Genomic DNA, 25109 nt, shown 5'->3' with positions numbered 1-25109 from the left:
GTGTTTCTCCTGTCCCACTTTGAAAGGAAATAGATGACACTGATGTGTTTTGTACAAAGTGTAATAGGCAGGACACCATCCAGCCTCCCCCTACCTGAGTCTGAGCTCCTAACCTTCTCCATACAGCAGGGCACAGGGGCCTAATGGTGCTGGGAAAGCAGACAGTCAATGAATCTGGTCTGAGATGATGAGCTCCATTAGCTACCCTTGGCCTTAATGCTGCTCCCCACTAAAATCAATGGTGAAACACACTGCGTCACAGTAGCAGCAGGATCAGACTCATTGACTTCAGTGGGAACGGTAGCATTCACAGCCTCCCAAGATGTTCTCGCATCTCACAGGGTGCACCTCAGCAGACAGCTCCTTCTCCAAAGCCATCAATTGCCTGACAGCACGAAGAAGGACCCCTGGATGTGCAATGAGCTTGGGTCTAAAGTCCTCCCCTGTGGTGAGCATATAAATCAGGCATCATAAGAGTTGTGATGTTCCATATAAGGAATCTTTTGTTGTTGATATTTGAGAGCTCTGCTTGTCAATATGGTATTAATGGAAAAACAAAATCCATATCTGACTGAATGGAAATTTGATTACTATGCAAATAAAAAGGCTTTTAATTTTTTTTTCTTTTGGTTCAATGACATTGGATTAGACCTGCTAATATGCTTTAGTGTTTTCCATCCACTACGAATGTCCTACAATAATTTTATTTTTGTTCTGTTTTGCTTTAAACACAGAGCTGTGGGATGATTTTTACCTGCGGTCTACACAGAAGAATTAAAATAGACTCTTACTGAAGAATGAAAGTCTCCACTCTCTCTGCCTTAATGCAAAATTTCGACATGTGCCAGTGTCAGTATTACCTGTGCATGGTTAATGGGCCATATGTCTAGCCTCCTTCTCTGCTGATGTTGAGATGCCTTAAATTGAGATGAATTTTAGCAAAGTCACTGCCTGGGACACTTTACAATCTACCTTTTGGACTCTTTTTTAACTGAGAAAAGAAACAGAATTTTCTTTTTCTTTTCTTTCCCCATTGGTACAATATGTGTGTGTGTGGTTTTTTTTGTTTTTTGTTTTTTTTACAAAAAAATGGATTACTGCCCTTATGTGGTATGATTTGTAAAGTCATTCTTTTGTAGCTACAGAAAAATGTGTAGTAAACGTGCCTCCAGATTTCGTAATTTAATAGAGATAGCTTAGTGACTGAAAGGTATCTTAATTTGAGCAACTAGCTTTATTTTTTTAATGACGGGATCAACCAGAATGTTTTGTATTTCATAACATTGTTAACTTTTTGCTGCTGAGTAATTAAAAAAAAAAACTGTCTGTCTGCCCCTTCATCCACCCCAGGTTGAAGCTGCACTGCCATCACAATCCATTTTGTTGAAGATTTAGGATAGGATAGTAGACTGGCCCTGCTGCCAGTGCGACACCTTGAGTAGCCCAGCAGAGGGTACTGTATGAGTAGAGTGGATGCATTTCAGTTAGATTTGATTTAGAGAAAGATATTTAGCTATTGTTTAGGGCCTCTGGGAAGATTGTGAGTAGGCACCAACAGTGGGAGAGTATCTGCTTTTGCATTGCATCTTGTTGCTGTTCCGTATTTATCCAAAGTGCCTCAGTTGGGACTTTTAGCTTTTCTGCTTTTTTTTGCAGATTACCAGCACAAACCTAACTAATAAAAGGGGAGATGTATTCATAGCTTGGGGATCGTGATTCAAAGGAGAAAAATCTCTATTTAAGAAGATTTTTCACTATTACATCATTCTCTGTCATTAGAAAAAGATCCATAATATCAATTCCATGTTGGTATGAGGATTATTTTGCTGGTGAGCCTATAGTTATGAGGAACAAATAAAAAGAAATATATTTAAAAACAAATCTGAATTGCTATCACTTTGCTGTGATTGCCAGATTGCTCAGAAACCTCTTTGATGAGCACAAGATGGATAAATTATTAGATAGCTGGAGTGGGTCCTTTGATAGAACAGATGGCTAGATTGAAAGGATAGATAGGTGGTTAGATAGTGTGGATGGCTAGAAGTGTAAGCAATTTTCTTTCTGAGGCTCTCTTTCAGTAGAGTGAAATTCTTTCAATAATGAATTATTCTTCTGCCATAGAGTAGGTCTTGATTACACAGTTGCAAAATAGAAGGAACCCCCAACTTCTTTATATATAACTTTAAATTCAATGTTGAGAGATTCAGCTGTTTTGCAAAATACAAGTGAACCCAAAGTATGTGCAGTTTCACAAGTTACACCTGCGTGCATTACTCAACACTTGACCACTATTACTTAAATGTGTGTAAGCGAAAGGTCATTTTTCTGTTGCCAGTGATGCCTCTGTGACTTATTTTAAGATAGACTGTAAGAATCATAGTAATGATTTTTAAAACCTCAGAACCTTAAATATCTCTAATGCAGTTACTGCAGCTAGTTATATACTGTGGGCCTGCTACTTCACTGAGGCTATAAGCTGTACACTTATGCAGCCACCCATGAGAGATTCAAATGCTGCCCAGCTGATTAGCAGAGAGCCCATAGCTAGGTTTTCTTTCTACTGGTGGTGCACATTTGCACATGCCTTGGTGTGCATAAAAATGTATTCTGTACATGGATAGAAACAATCCGCACATGGATGGAAAAGATTAGCGGGAACATTGATCCCTACTACACATTATTTTGGTGTAAGTTAAGTTGCTCAGGAGTGTGAATAATCTACACCCAAGCAATGTAAATCATACCCACCTAAGTGCCAGTGTAGACAGCAATGTGTCAGCAGAAGAACTTCTCCAACCAATATAGCTACCCTCTCTCGTGATGGCAGGAATTATTAAGCAAACGGGAAAACTTGCCCCTGTCATCTTAGAGCATCTTCACCAGGGGTGTGTCACTCTAGACTATAGGGGTTTTTTTTGAAAAAACTTAACCTGCGTCTAGACTGCAGCCGTATTCTTTCGAAAATAAATTGAAAAAACGCAGCAAGTGTTTCGATCGCGGTAAGCCTCATTTCACGAGGAATAACACCTTTTTTTTTTTAAAGTATTCTTTCGAAAAAAGGCACTATTGAATGCAAACTGTGGTTTTTTTAACAAGAGCATCTAGACTCTTTCAAAAAAGTGGCTCACTTTTTCGAAAAATCTACTTTGTAGTCTAGATGCTCTTTTACGAAAGAGGCTTTTTTGAAAGAAGCCTCTTTTGAAAGAGGCTTGCAGTCTAGACGTAGCGCAGGAGTGCTACAGTGGTGCAGCTGTCTCTCCTTAAATGTAGGCACAGCCCAAGTTATGTTAAGCATCTTTTAAGTCACAGGCAGTTTCTTTCATTATTTGCTCGTTACCACTTCTTTGTTTTACAGTTTAACACCAGCAAGCTTCTGTTTGAGAACAGGACAGCCAAACGTGCATGGATGAGGGGAAGGCAGGCGGCAATATATGTGCTTGTGTTAAAGTGTCATTTATGACTTATTTGGGGATCTTTCTATATGTGCACCTCCATCCACAACAAGTTGAATAGATTCCATTACTTTTCTTCTTAATCTTGAGATAAAGCTCTATTGATACACTCCATTATTTACATGAGCTTGCTATTTTTATTGTATTATTTGTATTGCATTAGGGCCTAGGTTGTCCAGTCATAGACCAGAACCCTATAGGTTAGCACAATACAAATGCAGGACAAAAAAGAATCATATCCCTGCTCCAGAGAGCTTACAACGTAAGTATCTGACAGGAGATAACAGGTGGAGACAGACCAATGCAGGAGTAACAGGGATACAAAGAGACAGTACTGGTCAGCATGACAGGAAGTGATCTCAGCATACCTGCAGTCAAAACTATTGTGAAGTTTTTTTGTATAGTCTTCTGAGCAAAGGAGAGGTTTAAGGAGGGTTTGAAGGAAGATAGTGAGGTAACTTTGCAGATGTGTATGGGAAGCACCTTCAAAGCATGAAGGGCAGCATGGAAGAAAGCACAAATGTGCTTGTTCAAAAATGTAACAAGTGTGCAAGAGAGGCTGACATCCTGGGTTAAGGGGAGGTGAACGTCAAGCACTTGATAGTGAATGAGAAGTGATAGAAAGGGATAGGCTGAGAAGGTGTATGTTTGTTGCAGTGGTATATAGCACTTGATAGTTTCCTTTTATAGCAGTGTAAACAGATACCTAAGCAGCCTTCCTTTGTGTTTTAGGCTACTGACCATGTCATCCATGCTAAATCATGGGATAGCTGCAAGGGATGGGGAGAGAGGAGGCATAACAGAGTGGCAGATTCCAGGGTTTCTCTGCTGCTTTATCTTGTTTCAAATGCTAGGACGCAGCATATATTTGAAATTGTGTTTTTACTGAGTCGTTCTGAGGGCATGTCACTGCTGCGAAGATCTGTGCTGTAGTGGTCAATAGTCTGGCATTTGATTTAGTGGGTCTAGTGAAGACCCGCTAAATCGAACACTGTGGGCACTTTCCTCGACTGTGGTACTTTTCACAGTTGCGAGGAGCAAGGGAAGTCAACAGGGGCCTTTCTTCTGTTGACGTCACACTATGGGGATGGTGCCATAACTCGGTTCAAGGTATGTTATCCCCCAGCTAGGTTATTTACAGAGCTGGAATTCCATACCTTAAGCCAACTTTTGGCTGTAATGTAGATCTGCCCTGAGGTTACAAGAGGCCTGGTTAACTACATTCAGGAAATATGGGTTGGAGAGAGAGAGAATGGGGGTGGGGGAGGGGAGCTGAGACAGGAGGTTTGCAGGACAAACCCTAAGAAGAACCAGTTTGGGGATAAAAGTAGCATAGGCTGGTTCCTTCACCGATATTTGCTACCCATAAAATTAAATTCCAGGAACGAAGTAAGGCAGAACTGGGAACTGGCATCCTGTGGGCAGACTGTCAATTGTAGGATGAAGCCTAAATTTGTACTTTATAAAATATGAGTACACAATTTGGCTCAAACATAGTAAACATTACCTCCTTACAGACAGCAGCAACTAGCTTTTCTATTGATAAAGTACCTGTTTGCATATAGATGCTTTAGAATTCATCAGGCTATTAAGTGACTGCTTTAAAGAAAATTTAAAGTGAAAAATGTAATTTTGCATCAGTGGCTTCCATTTTGTGTTAAAGTCTCTCTAGCTCTCAAAATGGTATTGCACAATAGAGAGTACAGCTGGTGAGGATATTAAACAATATAAAGAACTTGTATACAGTCTAAAGCAATGGAACAAATATGCTCTCCTGTCGGACATAAAATTTAGTGGAGAAAAAGAACTTTTGCCTTATTGTACTTTTATAATATGCACATTATCAACTTGTTTGGAATTGTAATATAAACAGTCTACCAGTTAGAGTAATGTAAAAATGCTTCATTAACTTACTAACAGACTCTAGAACTCCAGTCTAACAACTGTTAAACCAACTTTTGCCTTGTCAAACAACCAAAATGTATCTTGTGGTGCCTATTTGACAGATTTCTGTGCTGTTGTATGTGGAGCTATAATTTTGCAGTGAATAAAGGCATAGAATTTAAATCAGAACTAAGTCCCATAAACACATTTTATCTCATTTCAATAAAACAGAAATTGTTTCTTTAGTCCTTGAATGGTAAATATTTCCCTTAAAAAAAAAAAAGCCATGGTATTTTATTTAACAGAAATTATATCCCTGCTATAGTATGGTTCGGCACTCTAATTAAAGTTGCTAAGTTAATACAGCAATTTCTCAGTAATGCTAATGGTTTCATCTCTGTTAAATGCTATACGACTTTAAGGGTTGAGAACATCTTCTGATGGATCAGGCATTGCACTGGCAGATGGGAAAAATCTCAGGTTTTCCACCAATTCACTATGCAGTGGTGAGCATGTCCTATCTCTCCATGCTTCGTGTCCCCTCTCTGGGGAACAGGGACAATGCTAATTACTCACCAGAGTGCAGTATTTTGAAAACTATCAATGAAAAACAGCTAAATATTATTAACAAATAGAGTTTTTTCTGTGCTGATTGTACCATAAGTAAATCAAGCATGTGTTCTTATACTAGTTGCAGGTAGGCTGTCTGATGCTTGTAACATATATTGTACTTCATTTCTCTGTATAAGCACTTTCTCATTTTGTTGAGACACTCTCAGCCCTTAGCAGATTTATGGCACATCTGTTCCAGTGCAGTCTCATTTTGTTTCCTTGACTCAAAGTAATTTGCGCGTTGACATGGGGGTGGAGATGCTAAGGCAGGTCCATGAAGACATATGTTTGATAGATGTGTGGGCAAAAAACACTGCTTTTATGGTGCTGCTATTGCTTCTTAGTTAGTTTGTGTTTTTTAATAACTACATTTTTAAATATCTGTTTTTGCATTTCCATTATTTCATTCAAAACATATAGATCAGAATATTCAAATGTAGGTTCCTAAAGGTGGGCTCTTAAACAGAGTTCCCTATAACCTGCATGGCAGCCCAGCTTTACAGGTGATTAATAAGCCCCGCCCAGTCAGTGAACTCCATGCACAGAACCCTGAGCCTCTGACTAGGCAGTGAAGCTGTGCCGCTGGGCAGCTTAGAGGGAACACTGCTCTTAAATATATTTGTAGATATCTATTAAAATAACTTGATTTCCAGATGTGCTGAAAACCTTTAAAAATAGGCTTCCTAACTAGGAGAAACTATATAGAAAAAAGAAGACTGTGAGGGGACATAACAGTTTTCAAGTACATAAAGCTGTTACAAGCAGAAGGGAGAAAAATTATTCTCCTTAACTTCTGAGGATGGGTTTAAATTGCAGCAATGGAGATTTAGGTTGGACATTAGGAAAAAATTCCTAACTGTCAGGGTGGTCGAACACTGGAATCAATTGCCTAGGGAAGTTGTGGAGTCTCTAGTTCTGGAGATTTTTAAAAGCAGATTAGAAAAACATCTGTCAGAGACAGTCTAGCTGGTGCTTGGTGCCTTATGAGGGCAGGGGACTGGACTTGACCTTTACAGGTGCCTTCCATTTCTGTGATTCTATATATTGAATTTACGTTTGATTTGGAACACCTAAATTTGAAAAATATTTATCATAGTAAATGGGGACAACTGATTGGTCTTAACTAACCAGTTCTTGTCTTGCCTGTTCCCTTCCCTGCTGTGTATCCTTCAAGCTCCCTTTTCTTTAGTTCCTTTCATTTATTCATCTGGGTTGCACATCTCTCCAGTGTATGACACTTGCAGTGCGGAGACTTCCTGGAATAAAATAAGCCAGGATCCCTTGCACTGATTTTGAGTTTAATGCAAGAAGAGCCAGCTGTCCATCAAAGCAGAATTTAAGCTCTCCCTGGTTGCATTCAGTGACCAGATTTTCCCCAAATAAGCTGTGTCTTATGCCTACATTGCGTTTCATAGTGATTTCTCAAGAAAGTTTCAGTCTTTACAGCCTGCATCTTAACAGCCTTTGCACCAAAACTTCTGTCATTTCATCTCTTTGGTGCTACTGCTGAAAATCATTTCTCTCAACACTCCAATTTTCTGCCCAGTTAAGTTCATAGTATTATTTACCAGAAACATCTATTTAAAAAATAAGGCTTATCCAAAGTACACTGGGTAATTTGTCAAGATATGGGCGATGGCTTTGTGATAAGGAAATGTTAGTGGCTGCATGGTGACTAGCAGCTCCATGTGTTATCAAGAGCGGAAACTGCCTCCTCCAACAATAAAAGAAGTACAAAGGAGCCAAAAGTGGTTTTGCTATGAAGTGAAACAAAACAAAAAAATCAACAGAGACAGGAAAATGAGCATCAGATTATGCCTGTGATTGGAGCAGTTAGTTATCAGAAATGATGGTATTGCCCATGGCCATCGTCTAGCTAGGTGTTCATGTCAAAGAAATTGCTGGACCATGGTGACATACTCAGCTGTAGATAATCATAGAATAATAGGACTGGAAGGGACCTCGAGAGGTCATCGAGTCCAGCCCCCCGCCCTCAAGGCAGGATCAAGCTCCGTCTACACCATCCCTGACAGATGTCTATCTAACCTGTTCTTAAATATCTCCAGAGAGGGAGATTCCACCACCTCCCTTGGCAATTTATTCCAATATTTGACCACCCTGACAGTTAGGAATTTTTTCCTAATGTCCAATCTAAACCTCCCCTGCTGCACTTTAAGCCCATTACTCCTTGTCCTGTCCTCAGAAACCAAGAGGAACAAATTTTCGCCTTCCTCCTTGTGACACCCTTTTAGATATTTGAAAACCGCTATCATGTCCCCCCTTAATCTTCTTTTTTCCAAACTAAACAAGCCCAGTTCATGAAGCCTGGCTTCATAGGTCATGTTCTCTAGACCTTTAATCATTCTTGTCGCTCTTCTCTGTACCCTTTCCAATTTCTCCACATCTTTCTTGAAATGTGGCGCCCAGAACTGGACACAGTACTCCAGCTGAGGCCTAACTAGTGCAGAGTAGAGCGGCAGAATGACTTCACGAGTTTTGCTTACAACACACCTGTTGATACAACCTAGAATCATATTTGCTTTTTTTGCAACAGCATCACACTGTTGACTCATATTCAACTTGTGGTCCACTATGACCCCTAGATCCCTTTCCGCCATGCTCCTTCCTAGACAGTCGCTTCCCATCTTGTATGTATGGAACTGATTGTTCCTTCCTAAGTGGAGCACTTTGCATTTCTCTTTATTAAACCTCATCCTGTTTACCTCTGACCATTTCTCTAACTTGCTAAGGTCATTTTGAATTATGTCCCTATCCTCCAAAGAAGTTGCAACCCCACCCAGTTTGGTATCATCTGCAAACTTAATAAGAGTACTCTCTATCCCAATATCTACATCATTGATGAAGATATTGAACAGTACGGGTCCCAAAACAGACCCTTGAGGAACTCCACTTGTTATCCCTTTCCAGCAGGATTTAGAACCGTTAACAACAACTCTCTGACTACGGTTATCCAGCCAATTATGCACCCACCTTATCGTGGCCCTATCTAAGTTATATTTGCCTAGTTTATCAATAAGAATATCATGCGAGACCGTATCAAATGCCTTACTAAAGTCTAGGTATATGACATCCACCGCTTCTCCCTTATCCACAAGGCTCGTTATCTTATCAAAGAAAGCTATCAGATTAGTTTGACATGACTTGTTCTTCACAAACCCATGCTGGCTATTCCCTATCACTTTATTACTTTCCAAGTGTTTGCATACGATTTCCTTAATTACCTGCTCCATTATCTTCCCTGGGACAGACGTTAAACTGACCGGTCTATAATTTCCTGGGTTGTTCTTATTCCCCTTTTTATAGATGGGCACAATATTTGCCCTTTTCCAGTCTTCTGGAATCTCCCCTGTCTGCCATGATTTTTCAAAGATCATAGCTAAAGGCTCAGATACCTCCTCTATCAGCTCCTTGAGTATCCTGGGATGCATTTCATCAGGACCTGGTGACTTGCTGACATCTAACTTTCCTAAGTGATTTTTAACTTGTTCTTTGTGTATCCTATCTTCTAAACTTACCCTCTCTCTGCTTGTATTCACTACGTTAGGCACACCTCCAGACTTCTCGGTGAAGACCGAAACAAAGAAGTCATTGAGCATCTCCGCCATTTCCAAGTTCCCTGTTACTGCTTCTCCCTCCTCGCTAAGCAGTGGGCCTACCCTGTCCTTGGTCTTCCTCTTGCTTTTAATGTATTTATAAAAGGTCTTCTTGTTTCCCTTTATGCCTGTAGCTAGTTTGATCTCATTTTGTGCCTTTGCCTTTCTAATCTTGCCCCTGCATTCCCGTGTTGCTTGCCTATATTCATCCTTTGTTAGTTGTCCTAGTTTCCATTTTTTATATGACTCCTTTTTAATTTTGAGATCATGCAAGATCTCCTTGTTAAGCCAAGCTGGTCTTTTGCCATATTTTCTATCTTTCCTACACAGCGGAATTGTTTGCTTTTGGGCCCTTAACAACGTCCCTTTGAAATACTTCCAACTCTCCTCAGTTGCTTTTCCCTTCAGTCTTGCTTCCCATGGGACCTTACCTACAAGTTCTCTGAGCTTATCAAAATCTGCCTTCCTGAAATCCATAACCTCAATTGTGCTGGTCTCCCTTCTACCTTTCCTTAAGATCATGAACTCTATTATTTCGTGATCACTGTCCCCTATACTGTCTTCCACTTTCAAGTTCTCAACTAGTTCCTCCCTATTTGTTAAAACCAAATCCAGAACAGCTTCTCCTCTGGTAGCTTTTTCAACCTTCTGAAACAGAAAGTTGTCTCCAATGCAGTCCAGAAACTTATTGGATAGCCTGTGCCTCGCTGTGTTAGTTTCCCAACATATGTCTGGATAGTTGAAGTCCCCCATCACCACCAAATCTTGGGCTTTGGATAGTTTTGTTAATTGTTTAAAAAAGGCCTCATCCACCTCTTCCACCTGGTTAGGTGGCCTGTAGTAGACTCCTAGCATGATATCACCCTCGTTTTTTACCCCTTTTAGCTTAACCCAGAGACTCTCTACACAGCTATCTCCTACGTTCATCTCCACTTCAGTCCAAGTGTGTACATTTTTAATATACAAGGCAACCCCTCCTCCCTTTTTTCCCTGTCTGTCCTTCCTGAGCAAGCCGTACCCTTCCATACCAATATTCCAATCATGCGTCCCATCCCACCAGGTTTCTGTAATACCAATGATATCATAGTTGTATTTATTGGTTAGCAATTCCAGTTCTTCCTGCTTATTACCCATACTTCTCGCATTTGTATATAGGCATCTAAGATACTGATTTGATCTTGCCTCCCTGTTGTGCCCTGACCCTCCTTTCTCCTTGCCATTATAGGCCGTAGTCCCCCCCATTTCCAACCCATCTCCCAGTCCCGCACATTCAGCACTTACCTGTGGGCTTTGCTCACCTGCCCCCGACAAACCTAGTTTAAAGCCCTCCTCACAAGGTTAGCCAGTCTGTGTCCAAACAAGGCCTTCCCGCTCCTGGAAAGGTGAACTCCATCTCCGCCAAGCAGTCCTTCCTGGAAGAGCACCCCGTGATCAAGGAAGCCGAATCCCTCCTGGCGACACCATCGTCGCAGCCAGGCATTCACCTCCAGGATGCACCTCTCTCTGCCCGGGCCCCTACCTTTGACAGGAAGGATAGAAGAGAATACCACCTGCGCTCCAAACTCCTTCACCCATACTCCCAAAGCCCTGTAGTCACACTTGATCCGCTCAGTGTCACACCTGGCAGTATCATTTGTGCCCACGTGGATGAGTAGCATGGGATAGTAGTCAGAGGGCCGGATAATCCTCGACAATGCCTCCGTAACATCTCGGACACGGGCCCCTGGCAGACAGCATACCTCTCGAGATGAGCTGTCAGGGCGACAGATGGGTGCCTCCGTTCCCCTCAGAAGAGAGTCTCCAACCACCACTACTCTACGTTTCCTCCTCGCAGTGGTGGCAGGAGACTGCTCAACCTTGGTGGTGCAAGGCCTGGTCTCCTCCACTGTGGGGGGTGACTCCTTGTCTCCTGCTGAAAGTAAAGTGTAACGGTTATGTAACAACACAGTGGGAGGGTTAGGAGCAGGGGTGGAACACTGCCTGCTGCCGGAAGTAACCAGCTGCCAGTGCTCACCCTGCACCACTGCCTCCTCCATAAGTTATGGGTGCCTCTGTCTTGTGGTCTCCAGGTTGTCCTTGAGCTCACCATAGAGGGTTTGGATGCCATCCTCTTGGAGCCTTTGTTTCTATGCATGCCCTCCAGCTTAGCAAGCCCCAGCAAACCTTGGCATAACTGCAGTGCACTGGTAGTATGCTAAGAGCCGGCTCCTCTCTCTCAATTGCTTCAGGGCTATAAAACTCCCCAATACCCTTTCATCCTCTCTGTGCCCTGGTTAGCTCCTGCTTCCTTGCTCTATCCCAAACCTGCCTGTCTTCTTTTGCTGTCTTCCCAACCCACTGTGTGCCTGACATGTATTACCTATCCTTAAGCTCCACCTTTCCATATCCATCCTGACCTGTCTCTCTGAGTGACTGGAGGCCTTCCTGTCCCAGCTGTTGCCTCTTTGTTCCTGTGCTGCATGCTGTGCTCACTTCCAGTTGTGCCTTATGCATTAGCCATCTCCTCAGCCTGCGAAAGGTGCCTGAGTGTGCCCAAGTGTAGCCAAGCACCTCCTCCTCCCCCCACATCGATATTGAATGTCCCACTTAGGATCTTATGCTTTGGAAACTATCCACTGTGCTCAGAATTTAGGTGCAGCTAATTCAGGTTTCATAGCGATCCTGCATATGCTTATCACACCATCCCCACATAAAGCTACTTATGCACCTATCTTCTATTTTGGCACTGGAGCAGATGCTCGTAAAGCTCAGTTGGCACCTGTTGAACTGGAGTCTCACACATACCCTGATTTTACATTCATGCAACTTTTTTACATAATGAACCTGCATCTCTTCTCACTCTCACTGCTGTAATCTAATTGTAGCACGACTACAGTAAGGCAACATCTATACTGTAGCGCTATTTTGGGATACCAGAGATATCCAAAATAGCTATCCCATGACTTTACAGCAAGCTTGTTATTTAAAAATATAACGGGGCTCACTATTCCAATGTCCCTGTAAATCTCATTCCATGAGGAGTAAGGGACATTTCGGAATAGCAGGTTATTTCGAAGTTTGGCACTGTGTAGACAGTGCCAAATTACGAAATAAGCCATTTCAAAATAGCATCAAAATAAGATTTACAATTTGTGTAGCTCAAGTAGCGTATCTTATTTTGACCTACTGTGCAGTGTAGATGCACCCTAAGTGGCTTTCTCTTGATTTACATTGGTGTGAGGGGACAATGAGGCTCAAAAATTGGTTTGATTAGGGATAATCCTTGGTGTCTGAAGTTGGACACCCAGGCCTAGAGGTACCCAGGGTTAGACTGGGACCTTAACTTGTCTGTGCCTCATTTTTTCTGTCTATAAAATGGGGCTAATGATGTTTACGCAGTTTGGCATAATGCTTTGAAGTCAAGGGAAACGTGCTATGTAGCAGCTACGCACTGCTGTGCAGCTTCAGCAGTTGCTGTGTCCACTGTGTAACATTTTTGCTCAAACACCTCCTGGCATCTCCCAGGCAACTCAACAAAAAATGCTCCTAATCTGGCTGGAACATGTGCTGCTAGTGTTGTGCTCTAAGACTCCAAGATAAGCAAACTGAGAGTGCCTTCTGTACATACCAGTGTAGGTTGTGCCTGGGGGCACTATAGCCTATTTACAGCTCTCACACTAAGTGTTGATTTCTATGGGTACGTCTAGACTACCGCGTTTTGTCGACGGAAGTTTTGTCGACAGATACTGTCGACAAAACTTCCGTCGACAAAGAGCGTCCAGACACAATGAGTTCTGTCGACAAAGCAAGCTGCTTTGTCGACAGAACTCCGTAGTCTGGACGCAACGTTACAGGCAATAACACCTTCTGTCAACAGAGTTCTGTTGACAGAAGGTGTTATGCCTCGTAAAATGAGGTTTACCAGCGTCGACAAAACTGCTGAGTTCTGTCAACGTTATGTCGACAGAACTCAGCGGTAGTGTAGACGCTGGTATTGTTTTGTCGACAAAAGTCCACTTTGTTGACAAAACTAGGTAATCTAGACACACCCTATGATTGAAAGAAAAGGTAAATTAAAAAAAAGTTTCCCTCCCTTCCTTCAGTTGTTCTCAATGTATTTCTGCTACATAGAAATACATGGTTCCCATAGAAACTACAGTCAGTTCAAAAAGTTATGTGAGAGCAGTGGTCACCAATCAGTAGATTGGGATCTACCTGTAGATCTTGGAGACTCTGATTTATAATCCTGACTGGTTTGGCCTGGAAGCTATCAAGCGCTGGGACTTCAGTTGCCCCTCCCCCCACTGTCATGCTGTTTCTGCCCTCTACCTTGGAGCTGCCCCCCTGGGAGCCTCCTGCTTGCTGTGCAGGGTGGGGGAGGGAAAAGAGGGGGGCGCTGATGTCAGGGTGTCCTTCCTCCACTCACTCCTGTACCTATCACCACACGGAGAGAAGGAGATGGAGGGAGCTTGGCAATGCAAGTCTCTGTCACTCTCTCATTCTCACAAACGCACACTATCCTTCACGCTCATCTCCTGACCCAATCCCCCCCCCCCAGAGGGTGGTTGTTGTTACGATGTTTACTGCTTTCAAAGTGTGTATGTTTTGGTATTTGACTGGTCTGTGCATTTCATAATTTTCATTTCTTTCTTATGCTTAAATTTAATTATTTGAATAGTGAGTTCTAAAATGCCTAACCTGTCATGGCTGGAGTAATTATCCCTATGGGAATTGCTGCTCCTGGAAGTGGCTTGCATATCCCTGCAGACCCTGAAAAAAGCAGAGCAGGGGGTCTCCACTGTTACACCTTGGTTCAGTGATGTGGTGGAAGCCTCAAGGGTTAAAGCCGATTACCCAGTGAAAACTACTGGATGATGGTGTAAAACAAATGATCTTTATTAAGTGGAATGATTCTTTTATCAAAACCAACAATTAGAAAATGGTCTTTTTAACTAACAATTGCCCAATGCTTTTACAGGCTAGAAAACTTGAACACAACTATACCTAACTGATTACAATTCCTAGATTACAATTTACTTATATTAAATCACTATTCCTAATTCGCTTAACGCAGCGCAGCATACAAACGAAAAATACAAAAAACAAAGCTAAAATAATAACAATAAAAAAGGCTACCCACAGCTAATCCTTCCAATGTTACTTTAGGACAGCAGGCAGAGTTAGTCATTGATTTTTGCTGTTACAGGTTAACAACTTCTGGGTTTTTCTTCTAACACTTGTACCTAGACTAAAACATAACACTATCACACAACACAAAATTACACTATCTATACGATGCAACTTGCTTATACCTTACAAGATTACAAGATATGATTAATACAACTTAACTACTGACTAAGCTAACAATTGATAGATTTAAGTAATACTTACAAATCCAGCAATAATAACAACATGAAGACACACAAAAACTTGGAGCATGCTCAGGACTCGTGCACCCCTATCTTTGACTCGAAGGGTGGGGAAGGCAGCCTCAGGGTGATCAATCCTTCAGCTGGGCAAAAAAACCCACGTGCCTTCAATACATGGAACCTCCGTCGAACAAAGGGGTTGAGGGTCTTTTATAACATAACCTGATACCCGGTACCTTATTAGGGTCAGTTCCCTGGCTGGGCCTGATAGGCTGGTAATGAGGCAACATAAAATACTGCCCTATAGGATTTTTCATGATGCCCGCCTGATGGCCCCGTGGACGGTGCTGGGTGTGGGCATGGTCAGTGTGCGTGGCAGTTGCGTCTTATCTCCTTATGCCTACCTCCCTGCCTTCAAAGACTGGTCGAGAGAGTCTTATTTATCTCTTGCAGCTGTGTTCTATTTTTTCATGCTCACCTCCCTGTTCTATGATGCCTGCAAGGCTAAATTCCGTTTTACAGAAAGCTGCATTGTGCTTCCCATGCTTCTCTGAGTATCTCACAGTCTGGGTTTTCTGTGAGGGGCCTTGTGTGGCAGGATGGGCTATACGCGAAGGCCATGGACAGAAAAAGCCTGCTTTACAACATCCACATGCTGTCCTTGCCTGCAGACCCCATTGCTGCAGCTCTGGGGAACTGTGGCCAGTAGTAGCTGTGGGCTCAGTGCCTGTAGATGAGGGGCAGCACATGGTCCCATGGAGCCATTGCTGTACATGCCAGCTGCACCCTGAAACCCCTCCTGGACCCCAATCCCCCACCCTGTGCTAAGCCTGGAGCACCTCCCACACTCCAAACCCTTTGGCCCAAGACCAGATCCTGTACCCCAACCCTACCCCAGCCTGAAGAAGAGGGGCAGATGACCGTTTTGCGGGGCCCCCCCCCCCCTTTGCCATGCGCATGCGCGGTGGTGCCACAGCACATGCGCGGGGCCTGGGACGGCCGCCCCGTTCGCCCTGCCCTATATCCGCCCCTGCTGATGAAAGTGAGTGAGGAAGGGGATGGAGTGAGCAGGGTGAGGCCGCAGAGAAGGGGCAGGAGAGCAGGGGCAGGGACTCAAAGAAGGGGCGGGAAGGAAGTGGGGCAAAGGTATTTGGGGTTGAGGTAGATCTTACATTGCACTTCAATTGAAAGTGGTCTTGTGGTTATAAAGGTTGGAGACGGCTGTGTTAGAGGCTATTAACGTGTCTCTCATGTGGTGTACAGTGTACGTCCATCCTTAGCTGTATTTATTTGCGTGACTGGCTTTGTTTAAAGGTACTAAGCCAACCTTAAGTACAAAAATTATCCATGCATTCCTAAGTGTATGAGTTTTCTTGGAGTAAACGTGCACTCCAGTTGTCATATTACATGTAGTCTTACCCCTTTGGCCATGGAAACTTGCATAATCTTAGGGGAAGGGGTGGAAGTGCTAAAACTTTGCCTGAACACGTGGAAACATTAACAATTCAGCCATTTAAGGACTATCAGAGCCTTTTCACAGAGAAATTGATTTTCTCCAGAGTCCTATTGTCTGTACAGTTAACACACCAGATTAATTTCTTTATGGAATGGGTGGTAGAGGTAGAAAGTGACAATCCTTAGAAAAATAGTTTATGACAATCCTACAGAGCACTGCTCTGCTCCTCTGCAGAACCAGCATGCTGCTGGATGGTCTTCATGTGACCAGGGGGGGAATCTGGCTCCTGAGCAATAATCACTTCTAATTGGCTGGGATGGATGTGTGGAGAGACTGCAATATGTGACAGGGAACTCAGAGGGCCGGACAGCCTGTGGCTAGAGCATCCAGCCACCTCTATCAGAGGAACCCATGCCTGATCTTAAGTTGGGGATCGTCAGCTTTCCACCCACATCTAGGTCTAGGCCCTTGAGGGGGTGTGATAGAAGGACTCCAAGTTACTCTCTCTAGCAAGTCGCAGCCCAGGACTATGTGGGCAAGACCAGCCAATATCCCCTGTGAGTTAAAGTTGCTTGGTTACATCCTACCTGTAGATCGGTTCACTCCAGGGAGTGTTCCCTAAAATCCAAACAGCCAGTCGCTTTACAATCAAGAGTCCAAAGGATCAGGGCCTGGCAGGACCTGCTGGTTCTCAAAGGGATTGGTAGTAGGAGAAGGCTTTGCCTGTGGGCTTTACACATTCTGTGGTCCCCTCAGAAGCTCATTTGGCTTTTTCTTCTGCAGTCTGTCCAGCACCCTTTGCCTGGCTTCTGAGCGCCTTTTAACCCTTTCCTGCGCTAAAGCAGGCCTGGCTACCTCCTTGCTAGGGATCAGGGGTATCCGGCTCTTAGACCTTTCCACCCACCCACAAAGCAGCACTGAGCCAGGAACTGAGCCAGCAGCAGGGCATTTCCCAGGAGAGCGGAGGAAACCCTTCACCCACTTCCTGCGGGCAAGGAGAGACCCAGCTTCAGCGAGCTGGTGGGAACAATACACCTGAGTGTTCATGTGGCTGGGGGTGAGCCACTCAATAATGAGGCAGGGCATTTGCATGGTCATAAATGCACTTGGTGTGCAGGTAGAGGCGGTGGGCACAATCAAACCATATGCCAAATGTAAAGTCGTACAGTTAGGAGCAAAGAATCTAGGCCACAAGGAAAAGGAAAATAAGCCTTTATTTTTAAAACATATCAGGTGTTTTAAGCCAAACTTATGATTTGGGGGCCTGATTCCAGATTTCTGAAAGCTTGTGCTTGATCAGTGGGGCAACAGCTACCACAGGCCCTGGAGTCGGGGGAGGGGGCATTCTGCACCCCCTGAAAGAGATGGGGCTAAGGGTGGGAAGGGCGGGGCCAAGGACAGTCAGCCCGTAGCACCACCCAGACCATGGCGCACCAGTGGCAACCCTCCCATCTGCATGGAGCACGCAGCATGGTACACCAGTGGCAATTCAAAGGGGCCCAAAGCTCTTGGCCTCTGCCTCTGCAACTGTGGAAGCGGAGGAAGCTGGGAGCTGCGGTCTTCTTTGAATCATTGGGCCCCAGAGCAACTGCCTCCTTTATTCCCTCCCCTCCCCTGTTGGCGGGCCTGTTGGTATTACTGCAATTTCTAAGGTCTGGGCTGTTGCTGGCACCCATTTTGTGCTCAGGTCTGTTCAGCCTTCTAAAATAAGAGACACAACCACATTGTGGAAGACCTGTCTCTTAAAGGGACGTTTTCTTGGTTTGTTCTTTCTTGATTTGTTGTTCTTTTAATCTAAATGAAAGTTATTCAGATTGATGGTATCTATTTGCCCTTTGTGTACAGAGAAATGTAACTGGGGCCACCAGAGATTTCTCTAGCATTCTCATTCCAGTTTGCAATACAGGCAGATTGCAACTGTACACTGGAGAACCACTTTGAAATGTGTTAAAAGAGGATGAGTAGCTTTCAAAAATTGAAATGATTTTTTTTTGGCCAGGTCTGTGCAACAGTTATTGGACAAATCAACAGCTTCTTTCCATGAGTATGGATATAGCTGAGAAATGCATTGCATTGTCTTATTACTCTATCAACACAATCTAACAAACTTAACCTCTCAGGGGAGTAGAGGTATAGTATTTGCAGAGTGTTGGCTTCTGCACATGCTTGGAATTCAGAAAGTCATATTCCTTTACAACTATTTTTAAAATGGTGTGAAAATCTCTGCATAACCACATATACATCAGCAGCATCGGTGCTAGAACTAGGAGGGCTGAGGGTGCTGTCCCACCCCTGGGCTTGAAGTGGTTTCTGTTGTATGCAGGTTACCCAACAGTTACCCAACAATTTGGTTCAATAGCTTTCAGCATCCCCACTATCAAAATTGTTCTGACACGCCGATCAGCAGCACATAATGGTGCAGTGCAGCCTGGGCAAAATTTTGTTGCTCTCCTCTAAACCTCGGAATTTCTGACGCCAGCTGTTGCAGTTACTGTATTTGTTCCTAAGCCCCATGCACTACAGAATGGGTTGTGAGTCCTCAGCAAAACATTTTCATAGACATAGCTAGTCCTCATTTTTCCTTCCCTATCTTCTAAATCATCTAAATGGTAACATCTGTTTTGTATCTTTCTGCTATCAAAACCAAGGCCACTTTGTTGGCAGCGCAGTGTGTGGAGTCATCTGCTGGCCAAGAGAAATTTACAGCCTTTGATTTTGCACTGTGTCTGCTGGGATACATGATTGATTGTGGGCAGCACTGGGCCACTGACTTTTTAAACAAGCACCCTGGTTAAATCAGTGTTTAAGAATTGATGACATGATATAGCTTTGCATTCTTAAAGATCATGACAGCCTAAGTTTTCATTCCTGTTGCTTACACAATGTTTAAATCTAGGAATCAGTTACTATCATCAAAATGCAGGACAATGTAGCACTTTAAAGACTAACAAGATGGTTTATTAGGTGATGAGCTTTCGTGGGTCAGACCTGGTCTGGCCCACGAAAGCTCATCACCTAATAAACCATCTTGTTAGTCTTTAAAGTGCTACATTGTCCTGCATTTTGCTTCAGCTACCCCAGACTAACACGGCTACATTTCTATCACTATTTTACTATCATCACTCATTAAATTGTTACATTCACACACTCCATTTCTAAAATTGTGATTGTAGGATGGTAAGCACTATTGCCTCCTGTTTTATCTTCCCTGCAAAGGACAGTCATTGACTGTCTCTAGTTTTCTCATGTTCACATATGAAGAGATTTCTTTTCTCTATGTGGATTCACTAGCCAGGTGTTAGCAGCTGTCAGCAGAACTCTGCAAAGCATGAAATTCACTCTTCTTATTACTACCATACTGCCTCAGGGTTCCAGCCCTGGAGCAGTATCCCATTGTGCTAGGTGCTGTACAAACAGAGACCAAAATGCAGACCATGCCCCAGAGAGCTGATAATATTAAGTGTAAGACAAGAGACAAATAGGTGACTACAAATCAAAGGAAGAATACAAGGAAACACTGAGACAATATTGGTCACTATGACAGGCAGTGATCTGTGCACACAGACAGCCTACCTATTGTTGATTTTTTTTTTGTAGGCATCATAGCAAAGACAAGATTTAAGGAGGCATATAGACAAAGATTATTGGTACTGGCTTCCCCTCTGCACACATTAAGTGACAGAGCCCAGGGGTTATAGCCACAACATGTTGTTTAACTTTGATATTTTAAACCCATCAGGCTAGACCTAGGTCTCAGTTACAATTGTGTAAATCAAAGAAGAGGAGAAAAAATATTTTTATTTGCATTTTCAACATAATCTGTTATTATTAAAAAAAATCAAACAATTTTAGTCTTCCCAATAGCTGGTTAAAATTGTAAGTATGATTCTCAAAAAATTTGGTAATGTGAGTTTTCTCAAAAAACCATGAAAAATGTCAAACTTTTCCAGTTCTTTGACCAAAAAAATTGAAAAACTAAACAGCTTTTGGTTTGAGAAACTGAAAACAAAATTTGGAGGGGGTTCAGTCTTTTTGGGGGGAGTGTCCTTTTCTCTTTCCTTTTTTCCCCTTTTTCTCTTTCCTGGTGGTTTTAAGGTTGTTTATAGCTGTTTTCCTTCTGCTACATACACATATTTCACAGTGAGAAATTATTCAAACTATGGTTGTTAGAAATCTACTAGCACAGAAGATGCACTGAACTTGCTATCTGTGGGGGAAAAGAACAGTCCCACAAGCTCGCAGTGTCATCTTTCCAATCCACACATTCCAATCTCTGACCACTGTGGTCTATTAGCTTTTCTTTGTGCTTGATTTAATTTCTGTGATCAGGTTTTCCTGTCAAGGACCATATTATTTTATTTTCTAAATAACCACAAGCCCATCTATGGCACTACATAAATAATTAGCAAACATCGTCTGAACCCCAAAAATATCTGACATCTCTAAGGTCAGAATGCAGAAATTTCAAATCACGGTGATACCATGTTGGATGGTATTTAGCTTGTGACTTTCAGAAGGGTCATTACAGCAGACAGTTGAGCAGGTTTGTTCTTTTTAATGAGTTTTTCCAAGAGGGTTTCAATTTTAACAATTATGAAAACCAGGGCCTCCAAAGCAGCCAAAGCAAATAATTAAATAATTAGCTGGAAAAATGGAGCTAAGCAAGTCACTAACACCTCCCTCCCAGAGACAAAAAACACAACCTGGCATTATACTGAGAAAACATCTCAGCATGCTCGCTCTCCCTTTTGAAGATTTTCATGTGCCGAGACATGTCGGCAGGTGCACTCAGACAAACACACGACCTGCTGCTGGTGTTGATCTCTGGTCAGATGTAAAAATGTATCTGTTTCTTTAAAAAATAATATGGGATCATTATGGGATAGTAATGTTTTGCCAATCAGCCTGTGACAGCAGCATTCATCGTTACCCACCTGCAGAGCTCATGTTGTTTGGAGGAGCTAAAGTGTTAGTAAGCAAATGGGAACAAATATTTGCCAGGCCCTGAGCCTGCAAGCTGTTTCGTGTACGTAGAGCCCTGTGCATGTGTGATGACCTCTCTTGGCCAAAAGCAGCAAGTGAAATGGGATTCTCGTGGTGAAAAGCATGTCTATACAGGTTGCCCCTCCCTAAATTGGGAGTCTCCTGTCCGGCAACATCCGTGCGGATCACACCCTGGCTTCCACCACTCTGGTCTTTTATGCCATGTGTCCCTCCCCCCCCAATGCCAAAGATCCCCCATACCATCTGCTCTTTAGTGTCCAGCCCTGCACATCTTGAATGCGGCATGCAGATGTGGTCCACTCAGCTCAAAAAAAGATATCTTGCCATTGGAAAAAGTTCAGAAAAAGGCAACAAAAATGATTAGGGGTTTGTAACAACTTGCCTCTATATGACAGAAGCTTGGAATGGGTGACGGGATGGATTAATAGATCATTACCTATTCTATTCATTCCCTTGAGGGCACCTGGCATTAGCCAGTGTTGGAGGACAGGATACTGGGCTAGATGGACCTGGACTGTCCAGTAGAAAACTGGACACCTGGCAACTCTAGCCCCAGCCGGGGCTTGAGCTGCGGGGCGGGGGTCCCATCGGTGGGGCCCATGTGTGCGGGGAGCTGCTGCAGGACGAGCCGCCAGCGCCGAGGAGGAGGCTGGAGCCGCATCGCTGGCCCCGCGCGCACCAAACACAGATCCCGCCCGCCCTCCCACCAGGCCACACTATGCAGGGGTGAGTGCAGCTCCCGCCCGCACCCTGCCCTGGCTGGCGGGGAGCCCCAGGAGCTGTCGCGTCCGGCCCAGAGTCGGGGCGCCCCCCACCCCGGCATATGCCGAGCCCTTATCCCCAGTGCAAGCGCCTTATCCCCAGTGCAGTGCGCTGGGGGCGGGGAGCACCGGGGCGTCTGGGTGGGGAGCTGGCACTGGGGGTCTCCGGAGGTGGAGCCAGTAGTGGAGTCTGCGGGAGCTTGGCGGGTTGGGCGCAGTAGGGCTCTGGAAAGAGGAGGCTGGTGTTGGGGGGTCTCTAAGCCTTAAGCGGTGGGAGGGCTGGCAGAGCTGAAGCTCTGGGGACTGGGGCTTTTGGTGGATGGGTAGCATTTTATTTGCATATTCATTATTTGTATAAAGAATATGCAGATATGCAAACAAAATGTAACCAGTCTACCAAAAGTTTGTGAATGGGTTTGCCAGTCCCTGATATAAAAAAGATTGGAAGCCTTTGCTATAGGCTACTTTGCTGTGCTGTTACTAGGCTGTCTGGGAAAACTGATGTTAACAAAGCTCTAACTTGTCTTTAAGCACAACTGAACAGACAAATTAGTTGTGTGAGAATGCTCATGGCAGGGAAACCTTAACCAGACTTTGCCTGCTCCATGAACCCAGATGGCATTATACTTTTCAGAGCCCAGTGAAAGCACATACAAAGACACTGCTGAGCTGTGCTGAAGATGTCTGTTTAGATAAGGAGCACATATTACTGGGTTCCAGCTGTGAACTGAAAATATTATATTTTTTTAGTCGCTTCTATTCTAGAACAAATTTAACCCACAGCAAATATCCAAACGGTCATAAGGGCAGTTACAATGTTATATAGAAAGCCCACCCAACCCACTGTGGAAGTAACCGTTTGAAATGTTTATAACAATGTGAGACGGCATCTCTATCGGAAATACAGATTCATTAATTTTTATCGACATATGATGCTGTTCCACAGATCTTATAATACAATGAGTTAACTCCATACAGGTAATGAAGAATTATCCCTAAACGCATCTGTATCCAAAGGAAATAATCTTTTAAATGTGTGCGCTACATATGCAGGGACAAAACAAATATTATGTTTTGTCACAATAATTTATCTAAAATGTCCAGATTCTTAAGTAGATCATCAAACTAAACTATTATATTTATATTATTATATACGTATGTGCAGGAAAAATGGAAATATTTTCTGTTCTTTTAATGGACAACTCATATCTATATGACCCCATAAGAGGATTATCAGAATACACATGCATGAGTAAAATTAAACTTGTATATGAAACTTTAGCAGCTGAATTTTTAAAATTTAGAGCCCTTAATACTGCATTCATGTATATTTTGTGTATATGAATATAGCATTATGCTTGCACCCATTGTTTCATTTTTAATTATTTAAATATGTGGCATTGCAGTAGATGACAGGTGGCATTTAAACAGACTCCTGATTGTTTTCCTTGCAGTATATAAATGTGCTCCATTTGACAGTCCAAGAAGGAGTCTTCTGTTGGAGGCGTACAGTTAAAATGGATACTCAACATGAGGCCCAAGGGTTTGTTTGCAGCCTGCAGTGTAGTTTGTGTTTACTTGGGGCTCAACATGTGGCCTGCGGGTAGGATCCTTTGAACATGCTCCACAACAGCAAGCCTTCACCCCACCTGGGAGACCACTGAAAGATGCAAGCGGACAGGCTGGCTGGAACAGACAGGTACAGGGTGTCGGTGTTTCTAGCCCCTAGGGAGGAGGTGCCAGAATCACTGGGGCATTGTGGGAAGTGCTGGCTGCTTAGCCTTGTGGGCAGAGCCTGGGAGGTGCTGACTGGCTCACACTGGCCACATTTTGGGTCCGGCGCCACAGCTTAAAGCTTAATCTTTGTATTCATGCCCCTCAGTGTGAAAGAAGCTATTTGCATATATATTTGCATGTATACGCAACCACACTTAAGTTGTGGCCCTCGGCATGTGCTGTAAGTATCATTGTGACCCCCAGGGCGTCCAAAGTTGAGTAGCCCTGCCAGACCATCCTCCAAATCAGCATTACGCAAGATTTTCACTGCAACCATGCTCATCTGTGTTACATCAAATCAGGGGGATACTGTATGGACATTCAGGAAAGAACCCACGGATTGTCAGTTTTTGTGACTAACAACTAGAGGTGAAAGACACACAGGGTGAGCTCTTAATTCTTGCTTCACACCCTTTACACTGAGGGAAAGGAATGGAGTAGCATGAAGGGGCCCTAAGAGCCGCAGGCACTGCCTTTCAGGTCAATCTCGCAATCCTTGGCATAGGGAAGCATGCTGAAGGTGGGGAAGGACATGCCACAGATAGGGGCACAACACAGTGTTGTGGTGATTCTGAGCAGTGCTGCAGCCTATAGAGCAACCCAGGAAGACTGTTTGTTATGGCTTAAAGCCAGGGTGTGCCACACTAGCACCACCCGCACGTCCTGGCTGTCAGTTCTGTGCTGCGCATCTAGTGGCACAGCTGAGAATCTCACCTCTTGTTCCAACAACACTTAGATAACAAATGAATCTTCTAGGGAAAGGGATAAGTAGAAAATGGCACCTTCTAACACACCACCTCCAGGCAGCAGCCTTCCAGTAATGACTGTTGTGTTAAGTCAGGAAACAAACACAACTATTTATAAGAATTGCAGAGCCATGAGATTGTTACCAGACCTGTTCCAGCTCTCACATCATCAACAGAATTGTTAACAAAGTTTGAGTGCAGGCAATGTTCCTAGCTTGAGTTCAGATTCCTGTTGCAGGGCTGGCAGCTAACTAAAAACATCTTTTTTTTCCCTAGTAAATTGTGCACAAATACATAGTGACAAACCAGTGAGCTTTACGGAGTCACTTTCAGCATAAAACTCACTATGGAGTCCCTTAGTCTGGGCTAATTATACGATGTGTCAAATGTGTACATTAGGAACACAAATTTGGAAGCTCCTCATATAACAAGGTCAGTCTTGCAGTACGATGTGTG

General features: G+C 43.5%; 1 protein-coding gene across 14 annotated transcripts in view; it reads left to right on the top strand.

The window, feature by feature from the left end:
• Nucleotides 1-25109, top strand: part of TSPAN11 (tetraspanin 11) — a 202058-nt gene that overhangs the window by 168654 nt on the left and 8295 nt on the right. For 7 of the 14 annotated variants that reach the window (XR_016347306.1, XR_016347303.1, XR_016347302.1 and 4 more), the window contains one exon: nucleotides 23586-25085. Coding sequence is in view for 3 of the 14 variants with exons in the window: in XM_075900495.2 (XP_075756610.1) it covers nucleotides 735-794 (60 nt within the window). In the remaining 11 variants the exon portion in view is untranslated. Of the gene's footprint in view, nucleotides 1-734; nucleotides 1327-23585; nucleotides 25086-25109 lie in introns of those variants that run through there. The other 7 variants (XM_075900427.2, XM_075900422.2, XM_075900462.2 and 4 more) reach the window with 1 other exon arrangement.

The sequence above is a fragment of the Pelodiscus sinensis genome, chromosome 1 (genome assembly GCF_052426305.1).
Source record: "Pelodiscus sinensis isolate ZL-2025 chromosome 1, ASM5242630v1, whole genome shotgun sequence".
NCBI classification, from domain to species: Eukaryota; Metazoa; Chordata; order Testudines; family Trionychidae; genus Pelodiscus; species Pelodiscus sinensis.
This window is presented reverse-complemented; position numbering and strand designations above follow the sequence as displayed.